The 24575-nt window shown below is 49.0% G+C and overlaps 2 protein-coding genes across 2 annotated transcripts; one reads left to right on the top strand and one right to left on the bottom strand.

Moving 5' to 3' along the window:
• Positions 1-5236: 5236 nt before the first annotated feature.
• On the top strand, positions 5237-15988 carry FOSL1 (FOS like 1, AP-1 transcription factor subunit). Its single transcript, XM_054989815.1, has 4 exons — positions 5237-5335; positions 13049-13297; positions 14787-14894; positions 15464-15988. The coding sequence occupies exons 1-4, from the start codon at positions 5237-5239 to the stop codon at positions 15950-15952; spliced, it is 945 nt and encodes a 314-aa protein (XP_054845790.1). The 3' UTR covers positions 15953-15988.
• Positions 15989-20327: 4339 nt separating this feature from the next.
• On the bottom strand, positions 20328-24318 carry CCDC85B (coiled-coil domain containing 85B). Its single transcript, XM_054989655.1, has one exon. The coding sequence runs from the start codon at positions 24010-24012 to the stop codon at positions 23353-23355; it is 660 nt and encodes a 219-aa protein (XP_054845630.1). The 5' UTR covers positions 24013-24318; the 3' UTR covers positions 20328-23352.
• Between the last annotated feature and the right edge of the window lie 257 nt (positions 24319-24575).

Below are 24575 nucleotides of genomic sequence, written 5' to 3'. Positions count from 1 at the left end.
TAGAGAGGCCTCACTTCTCTTGCCAGTGACTCTCCGTCCCCTCTTGGGTCACAGCCATCAGAAGCCTGCTGGTTTCCACGTGTTACTCCCGCTGCCTGCTAATGTGCCTCTTGCTTTGCTTCACATAGTAAGCTGAGGTGAAAATGAACTCCAGGAGCCAGGACTGCAACTGTTCTCTCAAGAAAGATCTGCACTCTCTTCTAAATGTTCTTTTTTTGTCTCTCCCTCCCCAATATGCTGATGGACTCTGTTCTTCATTCCTTTCATGGAGCCTAACGGAAGGAAACCATATGTTGAATGTAAAAAACAACTATTTCAAATATCTTCCCACTCCAAATATAAAAGTAAGGAACCTGGATAGCCCAGGTGAACCTGATCTTGCCAGATATAGGGTTGGAAGGTACCTATAGGGTCATCTAGTCCAACCCCCTGCACAATGCAAGAAATTCACAAATCCCAACCCCCCCCCCCCAACTAAGAGAAACTAAGCAGTGTCAGCCTTGGTTAGTAATTGGATGGCAGACCTACAATGAAGACCAGGGTTGCAGAGCCAGGCAATGGCAAACCACCTCTGTTAGTCTCCTGCCACCAGGGGTCGCCATAAGTCAGCTATGACTTGAAGGCAGGATTTCATTTATTCAACTACAACAAATATACTTCTGTTCTAGGTGGCTTGTCATCAGTTGCTTTGAAAGGCGGGTTTTTAAAATATATGTGAATGATTAGAATGAATGGTGCTGGAAGATGCTGGGCCTTAGACTTTGGTGACTCTCTTGGGAACATATTCCAGAGAGGGAGCTGCTCTGATTGTTGCAACAAAAATAAACAGGAGGTCTTAAAGGCTAATAAGATTTTATTCTGACATATGGTTTCATGAGCCCACTTGATTAAATTGAGGGCCTGCTACATGAATGGGGCAAAGCAGGTTCTAATCCACAAAAACTGATGCTGCATAAATATTTGTTGGTCTCTCTGGTGCAACAAGTTTCCTGAGTTTCACCCTTCTGCAAAGGAGTAAACTCTGGGTTACGTACCTCCTTAGCTTGGTGCCCCACTGTCTTTATGGGAAGGGGCCGTGGCTCCCTGGGAAGGCCTCTGTTTTGCAGCTCCCAGGTGCATTCCCTGGGAACTCCACTCAAAAGAATCAGGTAGGAGATGATAGGAAAGGCCTCTGTCTGGGACAGAAGAGGGTCATTGCCAGTCAGAAATAGACGATGCTGACCTCAACAGGTCAAGCATCTGACTCAGGGCAAGGCGGCCTTATGCATTCATGCGCTCCTGAGTCTTGACTTGCGCTGTGCTTCTGCAGAGGACTTTAACTTTGCTTGTGAAAACAGAGCGCTTCGCTCTCATCAGAAGCTTATACTGAGGAAGGGAGCTTTGACTCGCAAAAGCTCATACCCAGGAAATTTGGCCTTCACGGTACAACTGGAGTGAATCTTGCTGTACCGTAGAACAGCACAGCTACCCATCTGAAACTTTATACCAGTACGGTCTTATAGTCTTCATTCAGTCTGAAGAAAAGCTCAGAAGGTACCAAAACAAGCTTTTTTACCCTGGATCTCCTTGTATTACCCTGTTCCTATTAACTCTGAACCATGTTACATATTATTCTGGACGTTTCATTGTACATGTTGTATTATTTTTGTATGATTTTGTATAATTTTTGTATGATTTTGTTCCTCTATTGTTCGCTGTGTTGCAAATAGATCTGGTAATTTTACACCTATCTGGTTCATCTTGCATTATAGTTTTCAATTTGAGTTGATTATATTCCAATGGGTTATTATTGTTCCCATTTTCTAGAGGACCACCTTCCTTCCTTTTTTTTGTTCATCTATATCCTTAGGACATGTAGTGCTACCCTGTTGCTGAAGCTAAACAAGATTGGTGGACCACAGGAGCTGTGCTGTGCGATTCCAGACCAAGGGAACTGTAGGCTGTGCTGCTAGCCGGCAGTTCTTACCTTCATCTCTACCACCAATCCTTTGCTTCTCACTGAATCAAGGCCCAAATGCATCCCTATTGATCTGAATACAAAATAGTAAAGAGTCCAGTAGCACCTTTAAGACTAACCAACTTTATTGTAGCATAAGCTTTCGAGAGCCACAGCTCTCATTGTCAGACAAAATAGATGCATCTGACGAAGAGAGCTGTGGCTTTTGAAAGCTTATGCTACAATAAAGTTGGTTAGTCTTAAAGGTGCTACTGGACTCTTTACTATTTTGCTATTACAGATTAACACGGCTAACTGTTCTGAGTCTGAATACAATCTATGAGCTCTGTGTTTGTGCCTTAGAATGTATAGGTGTCCTCAAGAGTCGTGCAGGATTTGGGGCAAGCCGTGGGTATGCAGGCTTAACCCCCCTTCCTTCCTCCAAAGTGAGTCACTAGAATCCTTTTTGAGTGTCTCACATCCTGCCGGATCTCTGTTGCTTATTAACCCCTGAAGTTCCAAAAAAGGGTCAGAGAGTTTCCTCTGTCCTGCCCTGGGGATTTTCAGAAAAATTCAGCCCATAATTGCTATGAGGGGCCAAGCTGTACAGTATTCCAGACTGCTGTGTTTGGGGTGTTTCTGTGCAGCAGAAGGTTGTGCTCCATAATGGTTATAGCTGGTATGGATGGGGTGGTGGCGGCGGTTATAATCACAGTATTGGGATCCCTGCCAGTTTTCTCTTTCCCTCAGTCAGCCTGTTTCCTCAGTCTGTAAAATGGGAATATGGGTAGCATGCTTTTCAAACTAGACAGACATATAAAGATGTTAAGTAAGTGGTAAGTATTATTGTGCCATAGTTAATTTCTAAAATGAGCTGGTATGAGTCTCAAAGTTTTCTGGAAAACTTATCGTCTGAGCCAGAAGACTGCCCCCACACACCATTATGTTAGCTCTGATTACTCGGGGATGCAGTAAAGGTTCTCAGCACATGCTCAGAGATCCAGTGCTCTTCCTGAGTACTCAATTTTTTCCAGGCACTGGAAAATGGTCTGAAGGAATTAACCGGCACCCTTCATTCACAGCATACTTTCACAAAATACGTTTCCCCCCACATACATTTGCAGGAAGCTGATTTCCCTTTTGCTGTGTTCACTCTCTCTGATCAGAGAACAGTCAGTTTCCTTCTGAATCACTTTCTGTTCCTGATTCTTGAGACCAAAGGGTAAGAAATGAGAAAGAAAATCCTAAAACCTGACGCTCATCCTCCTTTCTATAATTTTTCTATCAACGTGTGTGGAAAGTGAGATAAAAACATGACATTTGTAGCCCAGGCTAAGAGAGTAAGCTTCACTTTGCATCTTTTCCAGTGAACCCTGTAGGTGGTCTCAGGTGCACACTGGCCCCTCCACCTTAGCCCCCCACCTGCATTATAACAACAACAATGTGCTTATATACTGCACTTCTAGACAGATTAGTGCCCACTCAGAGCAGTGAACAAAATCAGTGTTATTATTATCGCCATAATACATCTGGGGGGCTGGGGCTGAGAGGAGTGGCTTACTCAAGGCCACCTGGCAGTAGAGGGATTCAAACCAGCCGAGTGCTGACTCACATCCCAACTACTTAACTACTATGCTACAGCAATATGGGGGAAATCATGCTGACCTACCTTATAAGGTTGTTGTGAGGTTTACTGAGAGTGTACATGAAATGCTCTGAACCACATCAATAAGTATTATTATTGACACATTGTGGATTAAAACAGTAATTAAAATTTAACTTTCCTGCTATCACATCTCATTGTGTAAAGTGTGGTCATTTGTTCACTCATTTAAGATAATTCAGGTTCTAAATTCAGGTTAGACCTCTTCCCAGAGAGGGGCAAGGAACCGAGGTATCTGCCTCCCACCCCCAGTTAGCCGCAGCAGCTGAGTTCTCCCAGACAAAACAGAAACTTTGGCTCTCAACTCAAATCCCAACCCACACCAGCAGAAAGGAATAGGGTTGCCAACTTCATCGACTGCTCTTGCTCCTGTGCCTTCAATAAATGAATAATGGAAGTTTTTCACACCATTAACTGCTAGAAAAAGCGTCATTTGCTGAACTGCTGTATGCCAGTTGTTTGTTGAAGATATGGGAACTGAGCTATCGGAAAGCAGGTGGCAACCTCACAGTGGAATCCATGGGCTCCAGTTACAATAACTAGTGGAAGTCACTTTTCATCGTGTGACCCCAGAGGTCTTAGTTGTCCTCCATCTCTCGACACCCCCCCCCAAAAAAAATCAGGAGATGGGAAAGGGACCCAGGAGTCCGGTTTCTCCTTTCCAGCGCTTAATAGTCCTCAGGAATCTCATTAGCTGTTGTCCAAGCCTCTCTCAACCGTTTGCCGCTTTGGGGAGTGACCCCCTCTTCCCCCGCTGATGGCGGACGGCCAGGAGCGTGGCTCTATCTAGGTTTACAATTTGGCTTTGTTCCCACTGGGGAACAGCCGGGGATTTCCCTGCTCCTGCCCACGGGAGTGTGAGTCACCCCCGTGAAGAATGAGAGACGCCATCTGGGCTGAACGGGACTGAACTGGTGGAACGAGCACGTGCTCGGGGAGTCGAGGGGGGAGCGCTACCGGTTTTCCCCCAATGCTTTCTCCCCTCTGTCACCACCGGTTATTTCCCCTTCGTCCCGACGCCAATTTTCCAAGGATGAGAGTCAGGGAGTGTTCCAGAGCATGTGCAGAGTGCCTCGTCCTCTGCGCCATGGAAGCCCCGCAAGCCCCGCCTCCGGAGATCTTAGGGGACGCAACTTTTTCCGGGAAATATGGGCGCTCGAAACCTTCCCTCGAATCACTCAGCGCCGTATTTCCAGCCTCTTTAAAGGCGGAATCCGGGTTTCTATCGAGCGTGCGAAACCCTGCGCAAAGGGGAATCCTTTTCTCAGTGCGCCGAACTTAATCACGCCATTTAAGGGCATCTACGTCATAGTCCCGTGACTCATGCCGGGAATGAACCAAGTGCCGCTTTATCGAGGAAAGTCGACGGCTTCGCAGCGCTCCGCGTAGTGCTTAACGGCTCTGCGCGTCCGCGTGTGGCGGTTCTTTCCCTATTTTACAGGGCAGCTGCTGGAATGGAGTCTCGGGGGCGGGATTTCCCATTCCAAGAAGCTCTCTGAATGGCAGCAGGGAAGTGGCTCCCCCCCTTCCCTCCAGCAAAAGTGTGAGCAACGTGTTGGGAGTTCCCATTCATAAAAATCTAGGCACGCTGAAGGCGCTCCTTCAGACGGCAGGAGACTGGGCTGAGCCCGGCAGAGATGTTCAAGGAGTTCGGAGGGGGAAGGCCACCCGCTCCCGGAGCTCATCGGGCACGCTTAGAGAGCCCCGCGGCCGCCTTACGCCCAGGGTCGCAACAGGTAAAGGGGCAGGGGTCGCCGCTCGCTCGCTCGCTGTTGGTCTCTTTCCTCGAATAAGAGGTGCTGAAGATCAAAGGCTGCCTAGGAGCTCAGCCCGTCTGGCTTGGCTGCTCCTTCCTCAGGCGCCGTCTGTACATGCTCAAACGCATTTTCATCTGATCGCTCCTCTAGCCTTAATACCCAAGCAGGTTTTTTTTAACGTGGCCGAGGTGCTGTGAATACACGGCTTCTCACGCCCATCAGGCACTGCTCCTTTTGAGAGGAAAGGATGGTAATGGAATAAATTTATATCGCCGCAGTTAAGTGTCCCAGATGGTGTTCCCATCTCGGAGGAAATGGTTAACTTTTAAACAGGTGCTGAGGTTTACTGAAAACCTTATTTCTTCCAAGTCCTTGTTATTTCTTCCTTGTCTAATCGGGATGGGTGGGGGGGAGAGAGAGATGAATCAGCAGCATAGGAAATGTGTAATCTGTTTGCAATTGAATTTTTAGAGATTTTAATGGGATAATATTATTTGGATTTTCGTAAAACTGTATGATTCTCTGATCTATCTATCTGTGTTCCTGTTCTATATTTTATATGCCTGTCCTTATATTTTATAATTATCTCTCAGTTATACAATACTTTTGATTACAGTAACATTTTAAAAATAACATTCTGTGCATGCTCAGAGGCACAGTAATTCCTTGCTAATTCTGGAAATAGGTTCCAGACTAAATGAAGTCAAGGTAAACACAGTGAATAAAACCAACATATAGTCTTTGGTGTAGGGCCTATGGAGCATCTTGCAAGTAAAAAATGTTTCTTGTGATGTACTGCAGTGAGCAGTAGGAGATACTATTGGATCTTCAGGAGTGTAAGAACTGGGAAGAGAGTGGAGTCTAGTGATTAGAAGGAACTGTGTTCTTTGGAAGCTCGGATGCCTGGGTTCTTTGGAAATGGAGCAGTGAGGGAGGGGGACAGGGAACTCACGTAAGCTCAGTCCTAATTATAAACCCACATGACTGTGTTCCTTTATACATCATTTAGCACAGGGGCAGAAGAGAGACTGAAATATGTTCAGCTATTTGGGGGTCGTTTTCAAATGTGTGGGAAAAAATCAAGATGCTTGGGTACCGTGAGAAGTGAGCTAGTAGCAAGAGGATCTGGGCAGGAAGGTTCTTGAGTTCTACCTCTGATTTTTGAAGGAAGTGGGAGGACTTCAGGTCATCCCCAGAGCTGCCCTTTACTCCTCCAGGGACGTGGTATCTGGTTGTTAAATCAGGTGGTGAAAGCCAGAGTTTCTGAATGCAAGATGGTGTTTGAAGTGCTCTTGGTCAATATAAAGAATGAATGCGATGACTGACCCAGGCAGTGGGGGAAACAATACATCAGCCAGAGCAGCCTGCCCTCCCCCTTTCCTCCTCCGGAACTGATGTTTGGGCCCATTGGGGGCAAATAGGGAGAATTTGGGGATGTTAGCCCCCTACTTCCTCACTTTCCATAGCTTCTGGCAACCAGCAGTGGTTCAGTGCTGCTCACCCCACCCAGATGATAAAATCCTTGATTTTTCCTGCAGGGCCTTAAAAAGTGGCACACAGCAAATAGGAACCGAATGTAGCCTTTAAGGAGTTGGCTGGTAGCTGTCAGGTTGACTGGATGCCTGAGATCTTACATATATAACATTATATATATGTCTAACATTAAATATGCCTATAGAAAACCCCACCAGGGGTCGCCATAAGTCAACTCTGACTTGAGGGCCAGATTTCATTTTTCAGATAAACTTGCCCTCTCTGGAGTGCTGCTTTTTATGTTCTAATCTTTTAAAAGTATGGCTTGGGGAGCAGTTGATAATTGTTGTGTACTTGTGTAGGGGTCACTGGGGGTGTGAGGGAGGAGGTAGTTGTGTGCAGGGGGTTGGACTAGATGACCCTTGAGGTACCTTCCAACTCTATGTTTCTACTTGGTAGTAGGTGGTAGTGGATTAAAGGTTAAGAACTACTGCTCTGACCATTCATTATACACACTGCTGGTTGCCTGTTTTTCTGTGCTGAGGATGTGCCTCCTCTTAAAAGCCCTATCGCATATTTAAGGTAGGGAGGTATAGACAGATGGCTTTTCTTCTTCCTGAAAGAAGAGGAGTCCTGCTGGAGTAAACAAGGGTCCCTTTAGCCCAGCATCTTCTTTCCATCGGTGGTCAGGCAGCTGCTCCTTCTGTATTGTTTATCCCTCCCCACCCAGTTTCTGGTATCAGAGACGCAGTGTCTCTGACCATGGAGGTTCCATTAGCTGCCATGGATAATATTGATGTTGATAGAGGTTGCCTGTTCTCTTTTTAAAGCTATCTAAGCCAGTGTTTATCTTGCCATGTAGCAGTGAGTTCCGTAAGTTAGCTGCGCATCCAGAAATAAACTGGGTTGCTACAAAAGGCCATGTGTTAGTGGAAGCAGAGGGTCCATTTGGCCTCTGCTTTCTACTTGGATGGGGGTGGGCGGTTGCTCCTCTCCCTGAAATAGAAATAAAACTGGCTCTTATACTCTGCTCTCCCTCTGATCCCCGCCCCTGCCCCCCACAACAGTTTTATCTGTGTGACTGGAACTCTGTGTTCGCACAGTGTTTTACTACTCTCTAGAGCAACTGAGATCCCCTAACCTGACAGGTCTCTGAACTAAGGGGAGAGATTTCCCTGGTAAGTGACTTCCCTTCCCCATTGACACCTGAGTCATCTGTTGGGGCAGGATGGGAGGGGCTATGACTTTTGTGCTGTGTCATTTTGTGCTGTGTCATAATAAGGTGACTCATCAGAACAGTCGTCAGTCCGGAGAGTCACACTCTCCGCAGACAGGGAGGGTGGGGCGCCCCTCCTCTCTCCCTTGGATCCAGTTTCAAAGCCAGCGAGGATTTCTCATCATCTGCCTTCCTGCCCATTTGTGAAACAGCCCTGGGAACCAGTCATACCCTACAGGGCTGTTGTTAGGATGAATGAGATGCATAGGAAGTGTTTTGAATACTTAATGATGATAAAGACTTGGCATTTTAAAAGTACGTCTCAAATATTCAAAGCATTTCCTGTGTACCATCTTGGCCATCCTTACAACAGCCCTGTAAGGGAGGCCTCTGTATTGTTCCATATTGGAGCGGTGGGGGGGGGAGCTGACCCTGGTAGAGGTGATCTACTAACTTCATGGATGAGATTGGATTTAAACCAGGGTCATCTTCTCAACCACCAAATATATACACGCAACACACTTTTGCTTCCCCTGTGAGTCTCAGAACATTAAAAACATCAGAACTACCTATGCTGACTGAGGCCCACCTAGTCTGATTGGCCAATGCTAAAAGCGGAAATACCGGAAATTCACAAGCAAGGATCAAAGGCTTCTGTGATTCCCTTTGAAAAAAGGAGGGTTCCATGTAACCTTGTAGTTTATAGACCTCAATAAACCTATTTTTATCCATTAATCTGTCCAATCAGTACCTCTTGGGGCCAGGAATCCTGTTTGTGGAGTATAAATTGTGTGAATTTTTTTTTAAAAAAAAATCTTCAATTTAGTATCAGTGAGGACTCTCTCCATTTATTCTCCCCATCCCATTCATAACTTGATGTCAGTCTCCTTCATCTATTAAATCTAAAGTCATGTGTTGCTTTTAAAAAAAACTTTCTTGGGGTATTTGTTGTAGTCTGAAAGAGAACCTGGGTAGCCTTTTTGGTGTGTTGCAATTCTGACTACCCCCCACCCAATGGTTAATCCTTAGATTCCACTTGCCGGGGAGTAGTAAGATTTGTTGACCTGCTATCATCTCTGGATTGCCTCGCCTGCCCTGGCAAAGGACCCAGGAGTTCGAGCTGCCAGCCCACATCAGGCCATACAGGATTGTGTAAGGGGCTGGCATGTGGTGGACATCGGAACTGCCCTGCCCCTACCTGGCCAGGGGCATCTTGTTAATCTCTCCCAAGCAGCAGGTCAGCTCTGTGCTTGTTTGAATGCCTCGCCCAGTGGGTAGATGTAAAGTGACGCAAGCGCCCACACAGCTGGCCAGGGTGTGACTCTTCAAAGGTGTGCCAGGATGCTTGGGGGCAAGGCAGAGGCTACAGGAGAATTAGGTCAAGGGGAGCAAAGAGGGCACGGAGTGCGTAACACAGGGAAAGAGCTTCTTGTATCTGTTGTGTGAATGTTAGCTTCAATCAGGGATTCAGGAAAGCCGCCAAGAGGAAAGGTGGAGTATAAATATTTTAATAAACAAATTATCCAACAGCCTGAGTTCATTGCCAAATCACTGCCGTGAAAGGGACCATGTTTCTGAGCATGTGAAGAGTGTTTTTCCCCTACTGACCTTGGCTTGATCTAAGATATTTTGGTGCTTGCCAGTTAAAATTTAAACGTACGCCCCCTTTTCCTCTACAGGGCCCAATCCAACAAAGCTCTCATGTACAAGCTTCATTGAAATGGCTCACAGTCATGATGGCGAAGTGGAGCCTTCATGTATAGAAGCAGCATACTGCTGAATACCATTGTTGGGGTGGGCAGCAATGGGAGATGGCGAGTGCCTTATCGCCCTGCTTGGGGGCTTCCCAGGGGCATCTGACTGGCTACTCTCAGAAACAGGAAGCTGGACTAGAAGGACCTCTGGTTGATCCAGCAGGGTTCTTGGGACGTTCTTAAATGAAAGGGACTGGCATGAAAGATTTCCCAGACCGCTGCATAGCTCTCATGCCACTTGCTCAGAAGAACTTCCCAGGGTATAGCGTGCAGAAGGCTGCAGGTTCAGTTCTTGGCACCCCCAGCTAAAACTAGCAGGTGTTGGGGGAAGATTCTTTTTTATTTTGCCTGGAAAGCCACTGTCCATCAGAGGAAACTTTGCTGAACTGGAGCTGCCGGTTCAGTCCATGGGTCACTTCCAGGCTGGAGAATTTGGGACAAGCTTCAAGCCCCACTCCCTTGATACATCTATTCTCACGTTAAGGGGGGAATCAGCAAAGAGGGACTAAATGAATTTGCTGATTCCTGTAGTCTGCTAATTGAAATGATCTACCTGGAGACAGACAAATCTCCCTGGGGAGGGAGTCCCGGAGTCTTGTTGCCCTAACCTAGAAGGCGTTTTCTTGGGCTGCTACCCACTGAGCCTCAGCCAGCACAGGCACCCAAAAAAGGGCCTCCAAAGATTACCAGTCTTCAAGGACAGCCCCATATAGAACGTATTGCAGGAATACAATCTAGATGTTCCCAGGCACGCACCACAATGGCAAGATCTTTCCCACCCAGAAAGGGCTGTAGCTGGCTTGGCAACCAAAGCTGTTGAATGGCACCCCTGCCCACAGCTACCACCTGTTTATCCAACAGGAGGCTCGGATCTAGCAGCACTCCCAAGCTACGACCCTATTCCTTTAGGGGAAGTGCAACTCCATCCAGAGCAGGAGACCCATTTCCTGGGTCAAACCTGCCCCCCGCACACACACCAGGAGCACCTGCATTTATTTTTAAGCATCTCAAAATTACCCCCCAGGAACCTGTATATTGCTGGAAACTCAGTCCAAATCTCTGGATGACCTCTCCCGGTAGATGTTGAAAATCATGGGCAACAAGAAGGAACCTAGCGGGACCCCGTAGGTCAGAGGCCAAGGTGTGGAACAGCAGTCCCCCAGGCCTACCCTCTGAAATTTACCTTTGAGGTAGGACTCAAATAGGGTTGCCAGGTCCCATTATCCTCCTGGCTGGGGGGTCGGGGGAGGAACCCAGCACTCACCTTGATGTCTTTGTGTGCATGCATGCTCCTGGAGTGGTGCAATCAGGGCTTTTTTTCAGCGGGAAAGCGGTGGAACGGAGTTCCAGAACCTCTTGAAAACGGTCACATAGCTGGTGGCCCCGCCCCCTGATCTCCAGACAGAAGGGAGTTTAGATTGCCCTCTGCGCCACACGTGGACGGCAATCTAAACTCCCCTCTGTCTGGAGATCAGGGGGCGGGGCCACCAGCTATGTAACCATTTTCTCCGAGGGCAACCCACTGAGTTCCACCACCTCATTTCCCAGGAAAAAAGCCCTGGGTGCAATGATGTCACTTCCAGGAAGTGACGTCATCACCCAGGGCCCAGGAACGCAGTGACTTCAGTCTCGGAAGTGACATCATTGTGCCACCCTGGGACTGTACCCGGCAGGCCTATTCCCCTGCTTTTCCCCCTCCCCACCGGCCAGGTGAGTGGTGGCAAGGGGTGGAAGTTGGGAGTGTGGGATTCCCTGCTCCCACTAGGGGACCTGGGATCCCTAGACTCAAACCACTGGAGAACAGTGCCTCCCAGTCCCGCCCCTGAAGGATGCCATGATCAATGGTATCGAAAGCTGCTGAGATGTCCAGGTCAGTTAAGAGGGCAGAACTCCCTGTGCAGGTCATCCACCAGGCCAACCAAAACCATTTTGGTCCAGTGACCAGGCCTGAAATCAGATTGGACTGGATCCAGACAATCCGCTTCATTAAGGAATCCCTACAGTGGCCCAGCTACCACTCACTCCATCATCTTGCTCAGGAATGGCACAGCTGAGACTGGACCAGGATGGGTGGGGCTCACTGGACTATTCCTTCATACAAGAAAATGTTCCCCGCATGTAGAAAACTAGCACGCTGTTGGAGGGTTCTAGCCTTAGCCTTTCTCTACCATGCTAGCTGTTTATATGCAAGGAATAGGACTGTGTGGGTTTGCCCTATCCGACTGAAGTGGTACAGCCCAGCCAAAAGTCTATCAGTGAATGCTGGGCCCTGCCACCCAATTATTTCCGCATTCCCTGATTCTGATAACCGAGAAAGCGGGCTGTAGATTCACGCAACGATAGAGCTCATGGTGGGCTGGAGCCACCGGTTGTGCTTAAAATTCGACTTGCCACAAGCCTCAGAAAGTCAAGTCTTACTGGGGGGGGGGGCAGTTCTGTGGAAAACTGAGAGTGGGTGTGATGCAGCAAAACCATTTAAAAGATCGATTTGATTAAACAAGTGTGAGGCAACGAGAAAACACTCCGTGCTTCTTCAGCCGCCCAGTCCCCTGGCACTCCTGGCTTGGAACCTGCCAAAGCCTCTGCAGGTTGCCTTGAGCAATTCAGTTGAGTCCTGCCCCGGTGTTTTTCCTTTTCTCTTCCTCAGCAAAGTTATGTATTTATTTACTTTGTTTATATCCCACTTTTCTCCCCGGTGGGGGACACAAAGTAACTTACAACATGATTCCCCTTTTCCGTTTTATCTTCAGAGGGTTGCCAACGCCAGATTGGGAAATTTCTGGCGTTTTGCGGGTGGAGCCTGGAGAGGGCAGGGTTGGGGGAGGGGCAGGATGTCGGTGGGTTGTAATGCCCTAGAGACCACCCTCCAAAGCAGTCGTTTTCTCCAGTGAGCTGAAGTCTGGAGATCAGTTGTAATTCCAAAAGAGCTCCAGGTTCCACCTGGAGGTAGGCAGCCCTAGTTTAAGCACTTAAGAAGAAACATAAAGACCTAAAAATCCAGGGCGGAGCTCATAATATTTGGGATGGGGGGGGGCAGCTCCTCCCACTGCTACTCTGGTTTAGTCCTTGAAGAAGTGTACACAGAAAACACGCAGAGTGCCTTTTTCTTCAAGACGGAGGCACTGCAGCCAGGTAGCGCATGGTGCAGGTTAAGGGGCCTTGGCTTCCAGTGGTAAACATCTAACCCGCCCCCCCCTCTGCTTAGACACAAGAATCATATTGCTGATCCCTCTGCCTTCCTTCATGCAGAAGTACTCATCTGATCCAGGGGCAGGGCCCAGTGGCAGCGGCTTGGTCCCAAATCTCAACACCGTCACCACCAGCCACGATCTCCAGTGGTTGGTTCAGCCCACACTGATGGGTGCCTCTCCAGGGATTCCGCCCTACCCGAGGCCATACCGCTGTTCACGGGACTTGGCCGCTTTGGCTGGAATTCGGCCTGGTGTGATCCGCACCACAGGACCACTCTTTACACCCCGAAGGCGTCATTCAGACCATGTGAGTATTTGGGGAAAGGAAGGGTAATAATTTCATACCAGGGAAAACTATTGAACGTTTGAATTACTCTTGGTGTGTATTTGTGGTTAAAATGTTTTTTAAAAACAAAGCTTGCTACTTTTCATCTGCCATTCCTAACAGAGCAGATCAAAAGTTTTGCATTTTTTAAATGTGTCTTGTTAAAGCTTATGCTTTGCCTTTGCTTTCACATCTCTGGTTGGTTCCAGATTTCTACTGTACAAATCCTTATTGCATTGTTTACTAGATGTCCCATCCTGTTGACTTTTCCTGTGTAATCCAACTTGAGTCCCAAGGAGAATGGTGGACTAGCAATAATGTAAATACATACATAAACATGGCCTTCTGAACCAGGTCTCCAAAATTCCTGAAATGTGCAGAGCAATGAGGAGAGACTTTAAGCATGTGCAGAGTGCCTTTGCTTTCCATGGCAACCAAGTGTGACTTGTAAAGTGATCTGGTGGGCCAAAGCTACTGACTGGTACCACCTTGTATATAGTGGTTGCCAATTTTCTTGCTAACAGACAGGCATAGATTCAGCTGCCGCACCTCATGCTATAGAGATGGGGTAGTTGAAAAATGCCTCTTGAACTAGAGCTTGTCATGCTGTGAAAGGTATGATACCAGGAGAACCGGTAGCAACCAGAATTGGAGTCCAGGATTTGTGGTTTTGTTCTTCTCCCCAAACCAATCTTCTGTTGTGGGACCAAGGCTGTTTTGTGTGTGACACTGGCGCCCTCTGGTGTCCACTAACAATATTGATTATTCCTCCCATACCAGGCAGGTGGATTCTTCAACAGACTGAACAGACTAATGTAGAACCACTAGCTTTGGTTTTGCAATCAGTGCTAAACTTTTAAAATAAAAATTGTGTTATGACTGGTTCAGCACCTTTTTTAACAGGGGCCAGTGGGTTGCCTCCAAAATGTACACGAGGCAGGAAATGAAGGAAACAGCCCTCCCCTGTTTATTCTCTAGCAAGTGAGATTCGGGGGTATATTGCCTCTGGAGCTGGAGGCTCCACTTAGCTTCAGTTTTTTAAAAAATCTAAAATTGTGGCCTATACTGCTATGGGGCAGTGACTTCCACAGGTTAGTTATACATTGCAAGAAGTGCTATGCCTATGCATTCCATACCCTCAGATCTAGAGTTCTGGCTTATAAACTCTGCCCTTTATTCTGCAAATGATATTGGGGGACCAGTCGGGGTTATTCAGGGATGTGCTCATGCTTCTGAGTGCTGAGCTCTGGCCTTGTGAGAGGTCACACTCTGGTTTCCAGGAGACCTTTCCTTGCAACCTCTACGTCCCGATGCCCATATCTGGCTCCTCCTTTAGGCCAGAAGCAGTCCCACGAGTCCCACTGGGGAATGGCTTTGAAGCTCACAATGACAAGAGAGGGGGGCAAAGAAAAGGGGTGGAGAATAATTTTGTGACCTTTTTGGGTTAACTGATGTGATCATCTTTCTATAGTTGACGCCGGAAGAAGAGGAGCGCCGCCGATTGCGGCGGGAGAGAAACAAATTGGCTGCTGCAAAATGCCGGAACCGCCGCAAAGAGCTGACGGACTCCTTGCAAGCAGTAAGTGAGCCTCTGGAACTAGGCAGGCAGCGCAGGCCCCTGTTGGCCAGTGTCCAGGGCATGCTGGAGAAATGTAAGAAGAAAAGACTGGTCCCTGCCCCACCAAGCTTACAGTGTGCATAGTTTTGAGAGAGGAGACTGGGTAGGGAAGGAGCAGAGCCAAAGGCTTTGTGGAAGAAAACGTTTTGAGAGAGAGAGCCCCATAGCCATTATTTTCCGTGTTCCTTCTGCTGCAAACACAGAGGCATTCACAGCAACAGACCCCACATGGCAATTGCCCCACATTGTCCTTAACTCACCTTCCCATGGCCTCCGTGGTTTTCTTAAAAAATTAACTATTGACTGTCACTACACCATTAAGTTAATTGCCAGTTAGTGAAAGGGGCAAGAGATCTGCTGGCAATGACCCTGGATGGGCTGATTTCTTTTAATTTACATCTTTCAGGCATTGAATCTTAGTGCCCCACCCCCGGACCCAGGCTTCTAAGCTAAGCGCTGGCAGGTAGCTGAGCTGCTGGGCTCTCCAGCCCCTGATCCAAATGTCCCACTTTGTATCCATTTCTCCCAAGGAGACAGACCAACTGGAGACGGAGCAGTCCAGTCTGCAGAAGGAGATAGCAGAGCTGCAGAAACAAAAGGAGCGCCTCGAGCTCGTCCTGGAGACCCATCGCCTTGCTTGCAAAATCCCGGAGGAATCTTCCGGGGACGACAGTGAAGGTGGAAGCCAGCCAGCTGCCTCTGCCCTGCTTCCACTACAGCCAGAGTCTCCGCCAGGCCCCAGTGTCCCTCGGCGAGCCGCTCCAGTGCCCCCTTGCATCCATCTGCCCCCCACTGGTATCCTGGAGCCAGAGGCACTGCACACGCCCACCCTGATTGTTACGCCTTCTCTCACCCCCTTCACCCCCAGCTTGATCTTCACCTACCCCACACCAGGGGACCCTGACACGCCCTCCGGTTCCGGGTTTTCTCAAGAACCCTGTTCGACTGCCCACCGGCGCAGCAGCAGTGGAGACCATTCCTCCGACTCGCTCAATTCCCCAACCTTGCTGGCCCTCTGAGGGACCAGGACTCCTCTCTCCGTCCTCAGGTTCTAGGCCGCTCCTCTTCTGCTCTGGATGGCTTTTGCCGAGTTCCAGCATCCCTCTGGTTGCTTACAGCTCATCAAGGGAGTCTTGCTTTCCTTGCAGATCACACGGCTTGGCAGGCTTCTTGCTCCAGATTCTGCATCCAGGTACTAGGTCAAGTGGGCAGTCCTCAGGACCGATCCGGCAATCACTTACTTGGAAGAGGAAAAGGCGTTCCTTCTCGAGTAGAACTCTGACCATAATTCATTCATTCACTTTTTAGTATCTTTTCATATGTTTTTCACTCCATGTCTTTTGCCTTCTGGAACTTCCATAACCCATCTCATGTACAAAGCAGATCCCGTGAGATCAACCACCAGCCTGGTCCCTCTGCAACTGATTCTTATATTCACAGCTTCACAGTCAAGAGTGCCTGCAGCCTCCTGGATGAGGTGGGACGTGTAACTTGTCAAGAACTTCTCCCAAGTGTGGAGCTGGTTGAATGCAGAGAAATACTTTTTTTTATCATTATAAACTTGTATTTCCCCCTTTGTCTCATTTCTTGTGAAAATAATTATATGACAACTTAACCACCCAAGAGCACTTGCGTGTTGGGTATCTTCTGCAGATCTAAGAGAGCCCTGCAGCCATCTTGAATGGGATGCAGGTCTTTGCGAACAAAGCTTACAGAGAAATGGGTTAATAAAAATAGCACACCGAAGACAGAAACTTTGTTCTTGAAGATCAAGCTGGAAGGTCTGAAGCAGCAGCGGAAGAGCTGTTAATTGTGTGTGTGGGAGGGGGAAAGGTTAAAAGGGGCTCCTCTGGGAATGGCTAAACCATGTTGAATTGCTGTAGTGAGGGAGGCGGCCGAACCCTCAAAATTTAACACTAGCCATGTGTATTTTATGGAAGAGATCTTCCCGGGGGTGGTAGTAAACAATGAGGGAACCTGAATACTTTTTTGGTACATGGCTTTATGAGCTGAAAATCTTGGGTTTCCTTCAACAAAAGTTAAGTATCTAGTCTTCATGGATTAAAAAGAAAAACAAAACATGGAAAACCCTGAGTCAGCGTGCAGGGAAAAACTCAGGAACCAGAGTGTGAAAGAATTTCAAAGCTGAGGGCAGGGTTTCCTTCCTTAAGGCTAAAGTGAGGAGCACCTACCTGAGGCAGAGAATTCTACACTGCCTTTTGGGGATGGGTCAGAGAGGCACTGTTCTGTTGTGGTTCCGGTCCTACCTCACAGGTGGGTTTCAGAGAGGGATGCTTGGGGACTGTTGCCCTGCCTTTGGCCTCTGGCAAGGCTCTATACATGATGCTTTTCAAATCTACATCAGGCCACTGGGAGAGGTCATCTGGAGACTGGACCCAGTTGCCACCGACATGTGGATGATCCCCAATTCTATCTTGTGCTTCCGGCAGATCTTAGGGAACCTAGGGAAACCGGGAACAGGTGCCTGGAGGCAGCTTTGGAATGGGTGAGGGCTAACGAACTGAACCTTAATCCCCCCAAATGGAGGTGCTTCAGGTTAGCAGGTTTGACCCAGGAAATGGGATTTCTCCTGTTCTGGATGGGGTTGCACTTACCCTAAAGGAGTAGGGTTTTAGCTGGGGGGTTCTGCTAGACCTGAGCCTCCTGTTGGGATGAAACGGTGGCTGCACTGGCTAGGGGTGTCTTTCACCAGCTTAAGCTGGGGTGAATCAGCAGCAGCCATTCCTGGGTAGGAAATCTTGCCATTGTGGTGCAAGATTACTGCAATGTGCTTTGTTGTGGGGCTGCCCTTGAAGACTGTCTAGAAGCTAGTCGGTACAAAATGCTGTGGCCAGAATACTGACTATAAGTCATGGGGACCATATCACTCCAGTCTTGTTCCATCTACATTGTCTCCCAATTTGTTCTGGGCCCAATTCAGTGCTGGTATTGACCTTTAAAGCCTTGTATGACTTAGGACCAGCATACCTTAAGGACCCCCTTTGCTCTTATAAACCTACCCATCCTCTTCTGCCATCTTCAGAGGCCTTGTTTGGGGTGCCCCTGCCGGCAGATGGGTGGCAACCCAAGAAAGGGCATTTCTGGCCATGGCACCAAAACTTTGGAACTCCCTCCCTAGGGAGATGGTCATATCCTTCTGTTGTTGTCTTCTGCCAGTAGGTAAAAATTTTTGTTTAGCATTACTCCCCTCCCCCCATAACTATTATTTCCCTCCTCCCTGGTTTTGGAGTTACATGTTTTTATGTTTATATTTTTATTGATTTATTTTATATTATGTTTTAAGTGCTTTTATGTTCGCTGCTTTGGGACCCCTATTTGGGCATAACCGCAACACAGAAATGATCTAAATAAAAAAAAATTGCTTTGTTGCCCAAACTGCTTCTCTCTGTGCCTTAACACCCCAACTATAAAATTTTATTTTTATTTTGCTTGATTTTTTTCTCCGCCTTTCTCCCCAGTGGGGAGCTAAAGTGGCTTAACATCACTTTCTTCGCCTCCTTTTATCCTCAAAACAACCCAGCGAGGCAGGTTGGCTGACAATATGATTGGCCCAAGGTCATCCAGCAGCTTCCACCGCAGAGCGCGGATTCAGTCCTGGATCCTGCCAATCCCAACCTAAGGTGTGGGTCAGGTTATCTATGATGTCAGAGTGTTTTCAATACTTTGTTATAAAATGGGAAAGTACCTTGAGCGTGTACAGATCCTCCCTTGCAACCAGTATGAATCAAGCTGGGTATAAAGACACCTCACCCACCCCAAGTTTCATACCATCCACTTCAATATTCTTTCCCACTATGATTGTAAAGCAAAGAAATGCTTTTGGCTGTACCATGAGCAGGGCTTTTTTTCAGTGGGAACACGGTGGAACGGAGTTCTAGCGCCTCTTAAAAATGGTCACACGGCCGGTGGCCCCACCCCCTGATCTCCAGACAGAGGGGAGTTTAGATTGCCCTCTGCGCCACCAAGCAGCACGGAGGGCAATCTAAACTCCCCTGTCTGGAGATCAGGGGGCGGGGCCACCGGCCGTGTGACCATTTTCGCCGAGGGCAATTTAAAATTTAAAAGACTCCCCCCTTGTTCCAGCTGACCCAAAGTGATGCCATTGCACGGTCTTGAGTTCCACCACCTCTTTTCCCAGAAAAAAAGCCCTGGCCATGAGTATGGGTTATAGTCATGGCCGAAGCAGAGCCGAGCCCTGGAGATTAACCCCTCCTCCTCCTCTTCAGCCTGGAGAGAACCAGCTCCCAGTAAACCAGAGTGGAGAGTATAGGGTCAGGGTTTGTTGATTTTGGCTGTCTGTTATCAGGGAGCCAGGATCCGGACACCTGCTTCCTGGAGACCTTTTGTCTGCTATTTGGCTGGACCGGAAGAAGCCCAAGAGGCCTCCCTGCTCTCGATTCCGCTGCAGTTTTGCATTTCGGTTCTCAGCCGGGCGCCCTGCAAGGAGCAAAAGGGATCCCTCTAGCCAAGCAGGAGGCTGCACCTTTGTCCCAGCAAATCAGCCATGGCCACATGATCATTAAGATAGTTTCAGGTGGGTAGTGGTGTTGGTCTATAGCAGAAGAGCAGGATTTGGGTCCTGTGTAGCACCTTAAAGACCAATTAGATTTCTGGGATATGAGCTTTCAAGAGTCAAAGCTCTCACCCTGGAAATCTAGTTGATCTAAGGTGCTGCATGATCACAAAGTGATCAATAATATCTGCTCTTTAGGAGACGGTTTCCCATACGCCACAGGTAGAGTATCATCAAAACAGTTCCAGAGTCAAGACGCTATGGTCCAGCAGAATTTGCTGTGAGAGCCAATTTGGTGTAGTGGTTAAGAGCGCGGGACTCTAATCTGGAGAACTGGGTTCGATTCCCCACTCTTCCGCTTGAAGCCAGCTGGGTGACCTTGGGCTAGCCACAGCTTCTAGGAGCTCTCTCAGCCCCACCCACCTCACAGGATGTTTGTTATTGTGGGGATAATAACAACAATACACTTTGTAAACCACACTGAGTGGGCATTAAGTTGTCCTGAAGGGCGGTATATAAATCGAATATTATGTTATTATTATTACTAGTTTTGCATATGGTTCTTTGTGGGTAAATCCGAGGGCCTGTGCTTAGTTTGCAAGATTTCTTCCTTCCGTGGAATAGTTATCCCCACGCCACAGCCCAGTAATTCTGTGCTCACAGTTAGTGACACATGATTACAGAAATTTTAAAATGCAGCCTTAAACCTCTTTACCTTGGCATAAGACCCATGGAACTTAACATCTAAGTAATCCCACATAAGATCAGCTTGTTAAATCGATTCATCATATGGTTTTTAATCCGTCAAATCTGCATACAAGCAAAACAAGAATTGGAGGAAGGGTGGCTTTTAGCAAAGATGTATGGCCAGGTTGCAGAGGAAGAACTCTGTCCTCTGATTTTGGGTAAATTTTATTAAATATATAGCAATGTTTTTTTTAAAAAAAAATGCCTGATTTTAATGGGAGGATTAATCTCAGATAATCAGGAAAAGTTATACTAAAAAAATGAAACTGGAAGAGCAAGGTAGGAAGAAAAGCCTAATTTTCTCTCTCATCCTCTTGCCCCAATCCACCTTGGTCAATTGCCTCCTACTAACCTCAATGTGTCAATATTAAGTTTAGCATTGAAGTAAAAAAGGGTCTCGGCATCCATTTCTTTCCTCTTCCCTCCTCCAAATGTTTGCAAGAATATAGATTCTAAGACTGATTATGTCAACAAAATATACATCTCCCTCCCCTCCAGATGGACAAATCCTAGGAAGTTCTCCCCACTACCATTGTCTAAGAGCCAAGCTGCAAGTGCAAACACAGGTTGGACACTTGTCAGCTTCCCTCAAGTTTTGATGGGAAATGTAGGCATCCTGGTCTTACAGCTGTAACGGAGAGCCAAGCTGTAAAACCAGGACGCTAAGCCAAAGAAAACCCCCTTTCAGACCTTGGAACAAAACTGCCCCTGAGCATATGCAGAATGCACAATCCCCACTGAACAACCTCGGCCAGCCCGACACCCGCACCCATTTCTAATCCCTGCACCTCCCAGTTTGGAAACGAAGAAACCACTTTGTGCTCATTTCCAGATGAGAAATATCAGAGGGTAAATCGGAGCTGGCTGGTAATTGGAGAGTTTAAGACACCCACCCACGCCAGAAGCAAGACACTTTCAGTGCTTCCACCTCCACGAATGGTTACAATTTAAAACATTTATTAGACTCCCCAAGAGATTTCTTACACCCACTGCTTGAGGAATCTTTCGCTTCCCCTCCAGTTTGGGGGTAGCACACATCAACAGAGCCGCAGGCTGCATCCCCCGCCCTGCAAGATAACAGGATATTGCCCCCACCCCAGGTTTGACTGTCTCCTGGAAGAGAGATCTTGCGAGTCCTTGAGGGGGAACAGGAAGCTGTTTCCCAGGCCTCAATTTCCTGCTATCCAAGGCTGTCTTTAGAAAACAATACAGTAAGTGATTCACTTGGCCTCCAGGCATGTTTCATTGACCACAAGTAGAGTTCAGTGCAGGCCAAAAACACACAACTTTCACCTACAGCAGTTTGTCTGATAAGAGGCCTCCTTCCAACAGTTTTGCATCGTCTGTGTGTGACTGCCCCAGAAGTCTATCTCAGAAATAAATCCCATCCATCATAGGTACACAAATTCAGTTCTGGCCGTAAGCCTCGCAGCTCACGTTAGAGGGGAAGTTCTGGAGACTACCATTTTTGAAAATCTCAGTCCAAGCAGAATCTTGCCAGCTATTGCAAATGTGAGCGGCAGGGAGAGAGATGTCTGGTCTTCATACTGCAGAAAAGACATTGCAGAGCTGGGGGGGGGGGAAGTGTGGAAGAGAGCAACTAGGTTTACATAATTATGCATGGGGTGGAGAGAGTGGACAGAGACGACTTTTTCTCCTTCTCCCAAAATAAGAGAACACGGGGGCACCCAAAGATGGGCAATATATTCAGGGCAGACAAACAGAAAATATTTTTCTTTACTCAATGAGTAAACAAATTGTGGAATTCACTGCCAGGGGTTACAGCGATGGCCAGGGACATAGATGGCTTTAAAAGATGTTTAAATAGATTCAAGCGGGAATCATTCCTCTGGAATTCTTGTTCCCTATACAAGCTCCTTCACGAATTATGAGAGGAGCAATTGATACATCAGGGAATCTCCTTTCACACGAGATTCTTAAAGGATGTTCAAGAGGACAGCATCTCTTGCCCTTTACAGCAACTCATGCTGATCTCCCATCCCATGCAAGCTTTAGTTCCTGTGGGAGGCCCCATAATGGGGGGTTTTTTTGGGATGGGGGATTTCTACTGCAGTATTAAAACCAGAGTTGGGGCAGGATAAAAGAATGCAACCTAATAAAAGTCTCTCTATGCAGCTCTCTATGCAATCAAGTCTCTTGTTCCCTCCCCAAGCTGAAAAATCACCAGCCAAATTCAAACCCGCTCCCCCCCCCCGCCCATGGCATCAATCATTTAGCATTCAGAATTCCCCCTTTCCCTTCATCCAGTACTCCAATAGGTATATAATTACTTCCAAACAGCTGGGAATCCTTGCTGCCCCTTTTCCCACTTCTTCTCCCTCCTACAAGCTAGTGCATAAAAAAAAGAATCTTGTGGTACCTTAAAGGCTTGCAGATTATGGTAGAAGCTTTCTGTTTAGTCTTTAAGGTGCCGAAACACATGATTTCAAAAGTATGGACCCTTAACAAACTAACACTGCTAACCCCTCTGTAATTTGTGTATGGGATATTCAGTCCTTTCTTGGGGGAGGAGGGGGAGCGCTGCATTCCATCCTGGGTCCCCCATCACTGAGGTCAGCAAGGAGAAGTCCATGGTTTGAAAGGTTCCCTACTGAAACTGCATTCATAGAGAAGACTTCTGTGAAATCACGAAGCTTGCTGCCTTAAACGACAGAAGTTACGGGGCAGGGTCCCATTTCCATTGGAACGGCTGTGAAGAAACGCACCCTGGTCTAGAGCTGCTTATCCGTTCTTGTCTTGGGAGCAGCAGACCATCACTGGAAACATCTCCCAGGTTGATCTATAGGAATGTCAGCAGGGCAGCCACGGACATGTGTCTGTAACCTTCTCCCTTTGTTTTCCAGCCTTGCATTATGGCTTGGTGGAAAGAGTTCAGTGTAACCTCAGAGGCTTGCTGCATTCACCGGAGCACAGATATAGCAAACTCTGTGTGCCCATTTCCCAAATCATGGGGAGAATGCTACCACCACCACCAAATCCTCCCCTTTTGGCTCTATGGATGGGGTGGGAGGGAAAGGGCAGGGAAGCTGGCCGGCTTTCTTGCAAGGGAAGGGAGGAGGGCAGAGGGTCTGCCGTGTGCAAGCCGGCCCTGTCGGTTCTCCCAGGGGTGGGGCTCTCCTAGTCATCGGGCGAGCAGGCCGGGTGCAGCTGGTCCGGGCTGCCGACGCTGCCGGTGCTGGAGCTGCCGTCGCCCAGGTCGCGGGGCCCGCAGGGCAGGCTGAGCTCGGAGGAGCCGCCGCCGGGGCTGGGGGTGGCGTCGGGCCGGGCGGAGGCACACTCCTCCTCGAGGGCCAGGCAGAGCTCCTTCAGCTCCAGGTTGTCCTTGGCCAGGCGCTCCTGCAGGCCCTCCAGGCCGGCCAGCTTGCGCAGGCAGGCGGCCACCTCGTCGCGCAGCACCTGCGCCGCGTGGTGCCCGAAGAGCTGCCAGTGGCGCGCCAGCCGCTTGGCCTTCAGGCGGTCCTCGTCGAGGAAGCAGCACAGGTCGCGCAGCTCGCGGTTCTCGGCCTGCAGCCGCCCGTTGACGGCCTTCAGCTCGCGGATCTCGCGGAGGTGCTCCTGCAGCTGCCGGTTGACGCCCTGGATGAGCCGCCCGCGCTGCACCAGCGCCGCCAGCTTCTCGGCCTCCTCGTGGCGCAGGCGGCGCACCAGCTCCTCCTTGCTGCAGCCGCCCAGCTCGGCGTCGCTCAGCTCGGCCACGGGCACCGCGGCCGCCGCCGGAGGGCTCTCCGGGCTCGGCGGGGCTCCCCCCGGCTGCGCCGCCTCGCGGGCCGGGAACATCGCCGGGGCGCACGGACCGGGGCTCCCCGCGGCTGGCGCTCACCTCCAGCCAGGGCGCGGCGGCGGCGGCGGCGGCGGCATCTCCGTCCGGCTCCCCTCAGCAGGACATCCTGCCGGGCTTCCCCCTGCCTCCCTCCTCGGGATAACGGGACGCGCGAAGCCGAGGAGCGACGCAAGAGCGCCGGCCGCTGCAAATGCCCGGGTTAAGCGGTGGGGGAGCAGGTGCATTCTTGGAGAGGGCGCCTGCGCCGACGGAGCGAGTGGGGGCGAGCGCGGAAAGGCGGGAGCCCCCCCGGGGAGGAGAGGGACGGCTCTGCGTGCGCCGGCGAGAAGATCTGCGCGCGGAGCGGGTGGGTGGAGGGAACGGCAAGGCTGCCAAGGCCTGCAGGCGCGGGGGCGGAGCCGGCCTTTGATGCGGCGGCGGCAGTGGCGTTTGAATGCCGTCCAGGGCGCGATTAGGAGGGCACGAGGGGGATTTAATCTGGATTAATGAAAGCCTGCCGAGCCCTGGTTCTGTTACCCTTAAAAAAAATGAGAAGAAAAGAAGGCGCAGCGCAGCGGCA

This window comes from Eublepharis macularius, chromosome 1, assembly GCF_028583425.1.
Source record: "Eublepharis macularius isolate TG4126 chromosome 1, MPM_Emac_v1.0, whole genome shotgun sequence".
Taxonomy (NCBI): domain Eukaryota; kingdom Metazoa; phylum Chordata; class Lepidosauria; order Squamata; family Eublepharidae; genus Eublepharis; species Eublepharis macularius.
Note: the sequence above shows the minus strand (reverse complement) of the source record. Positions and strands in the feature narration are given on the sequence as shown.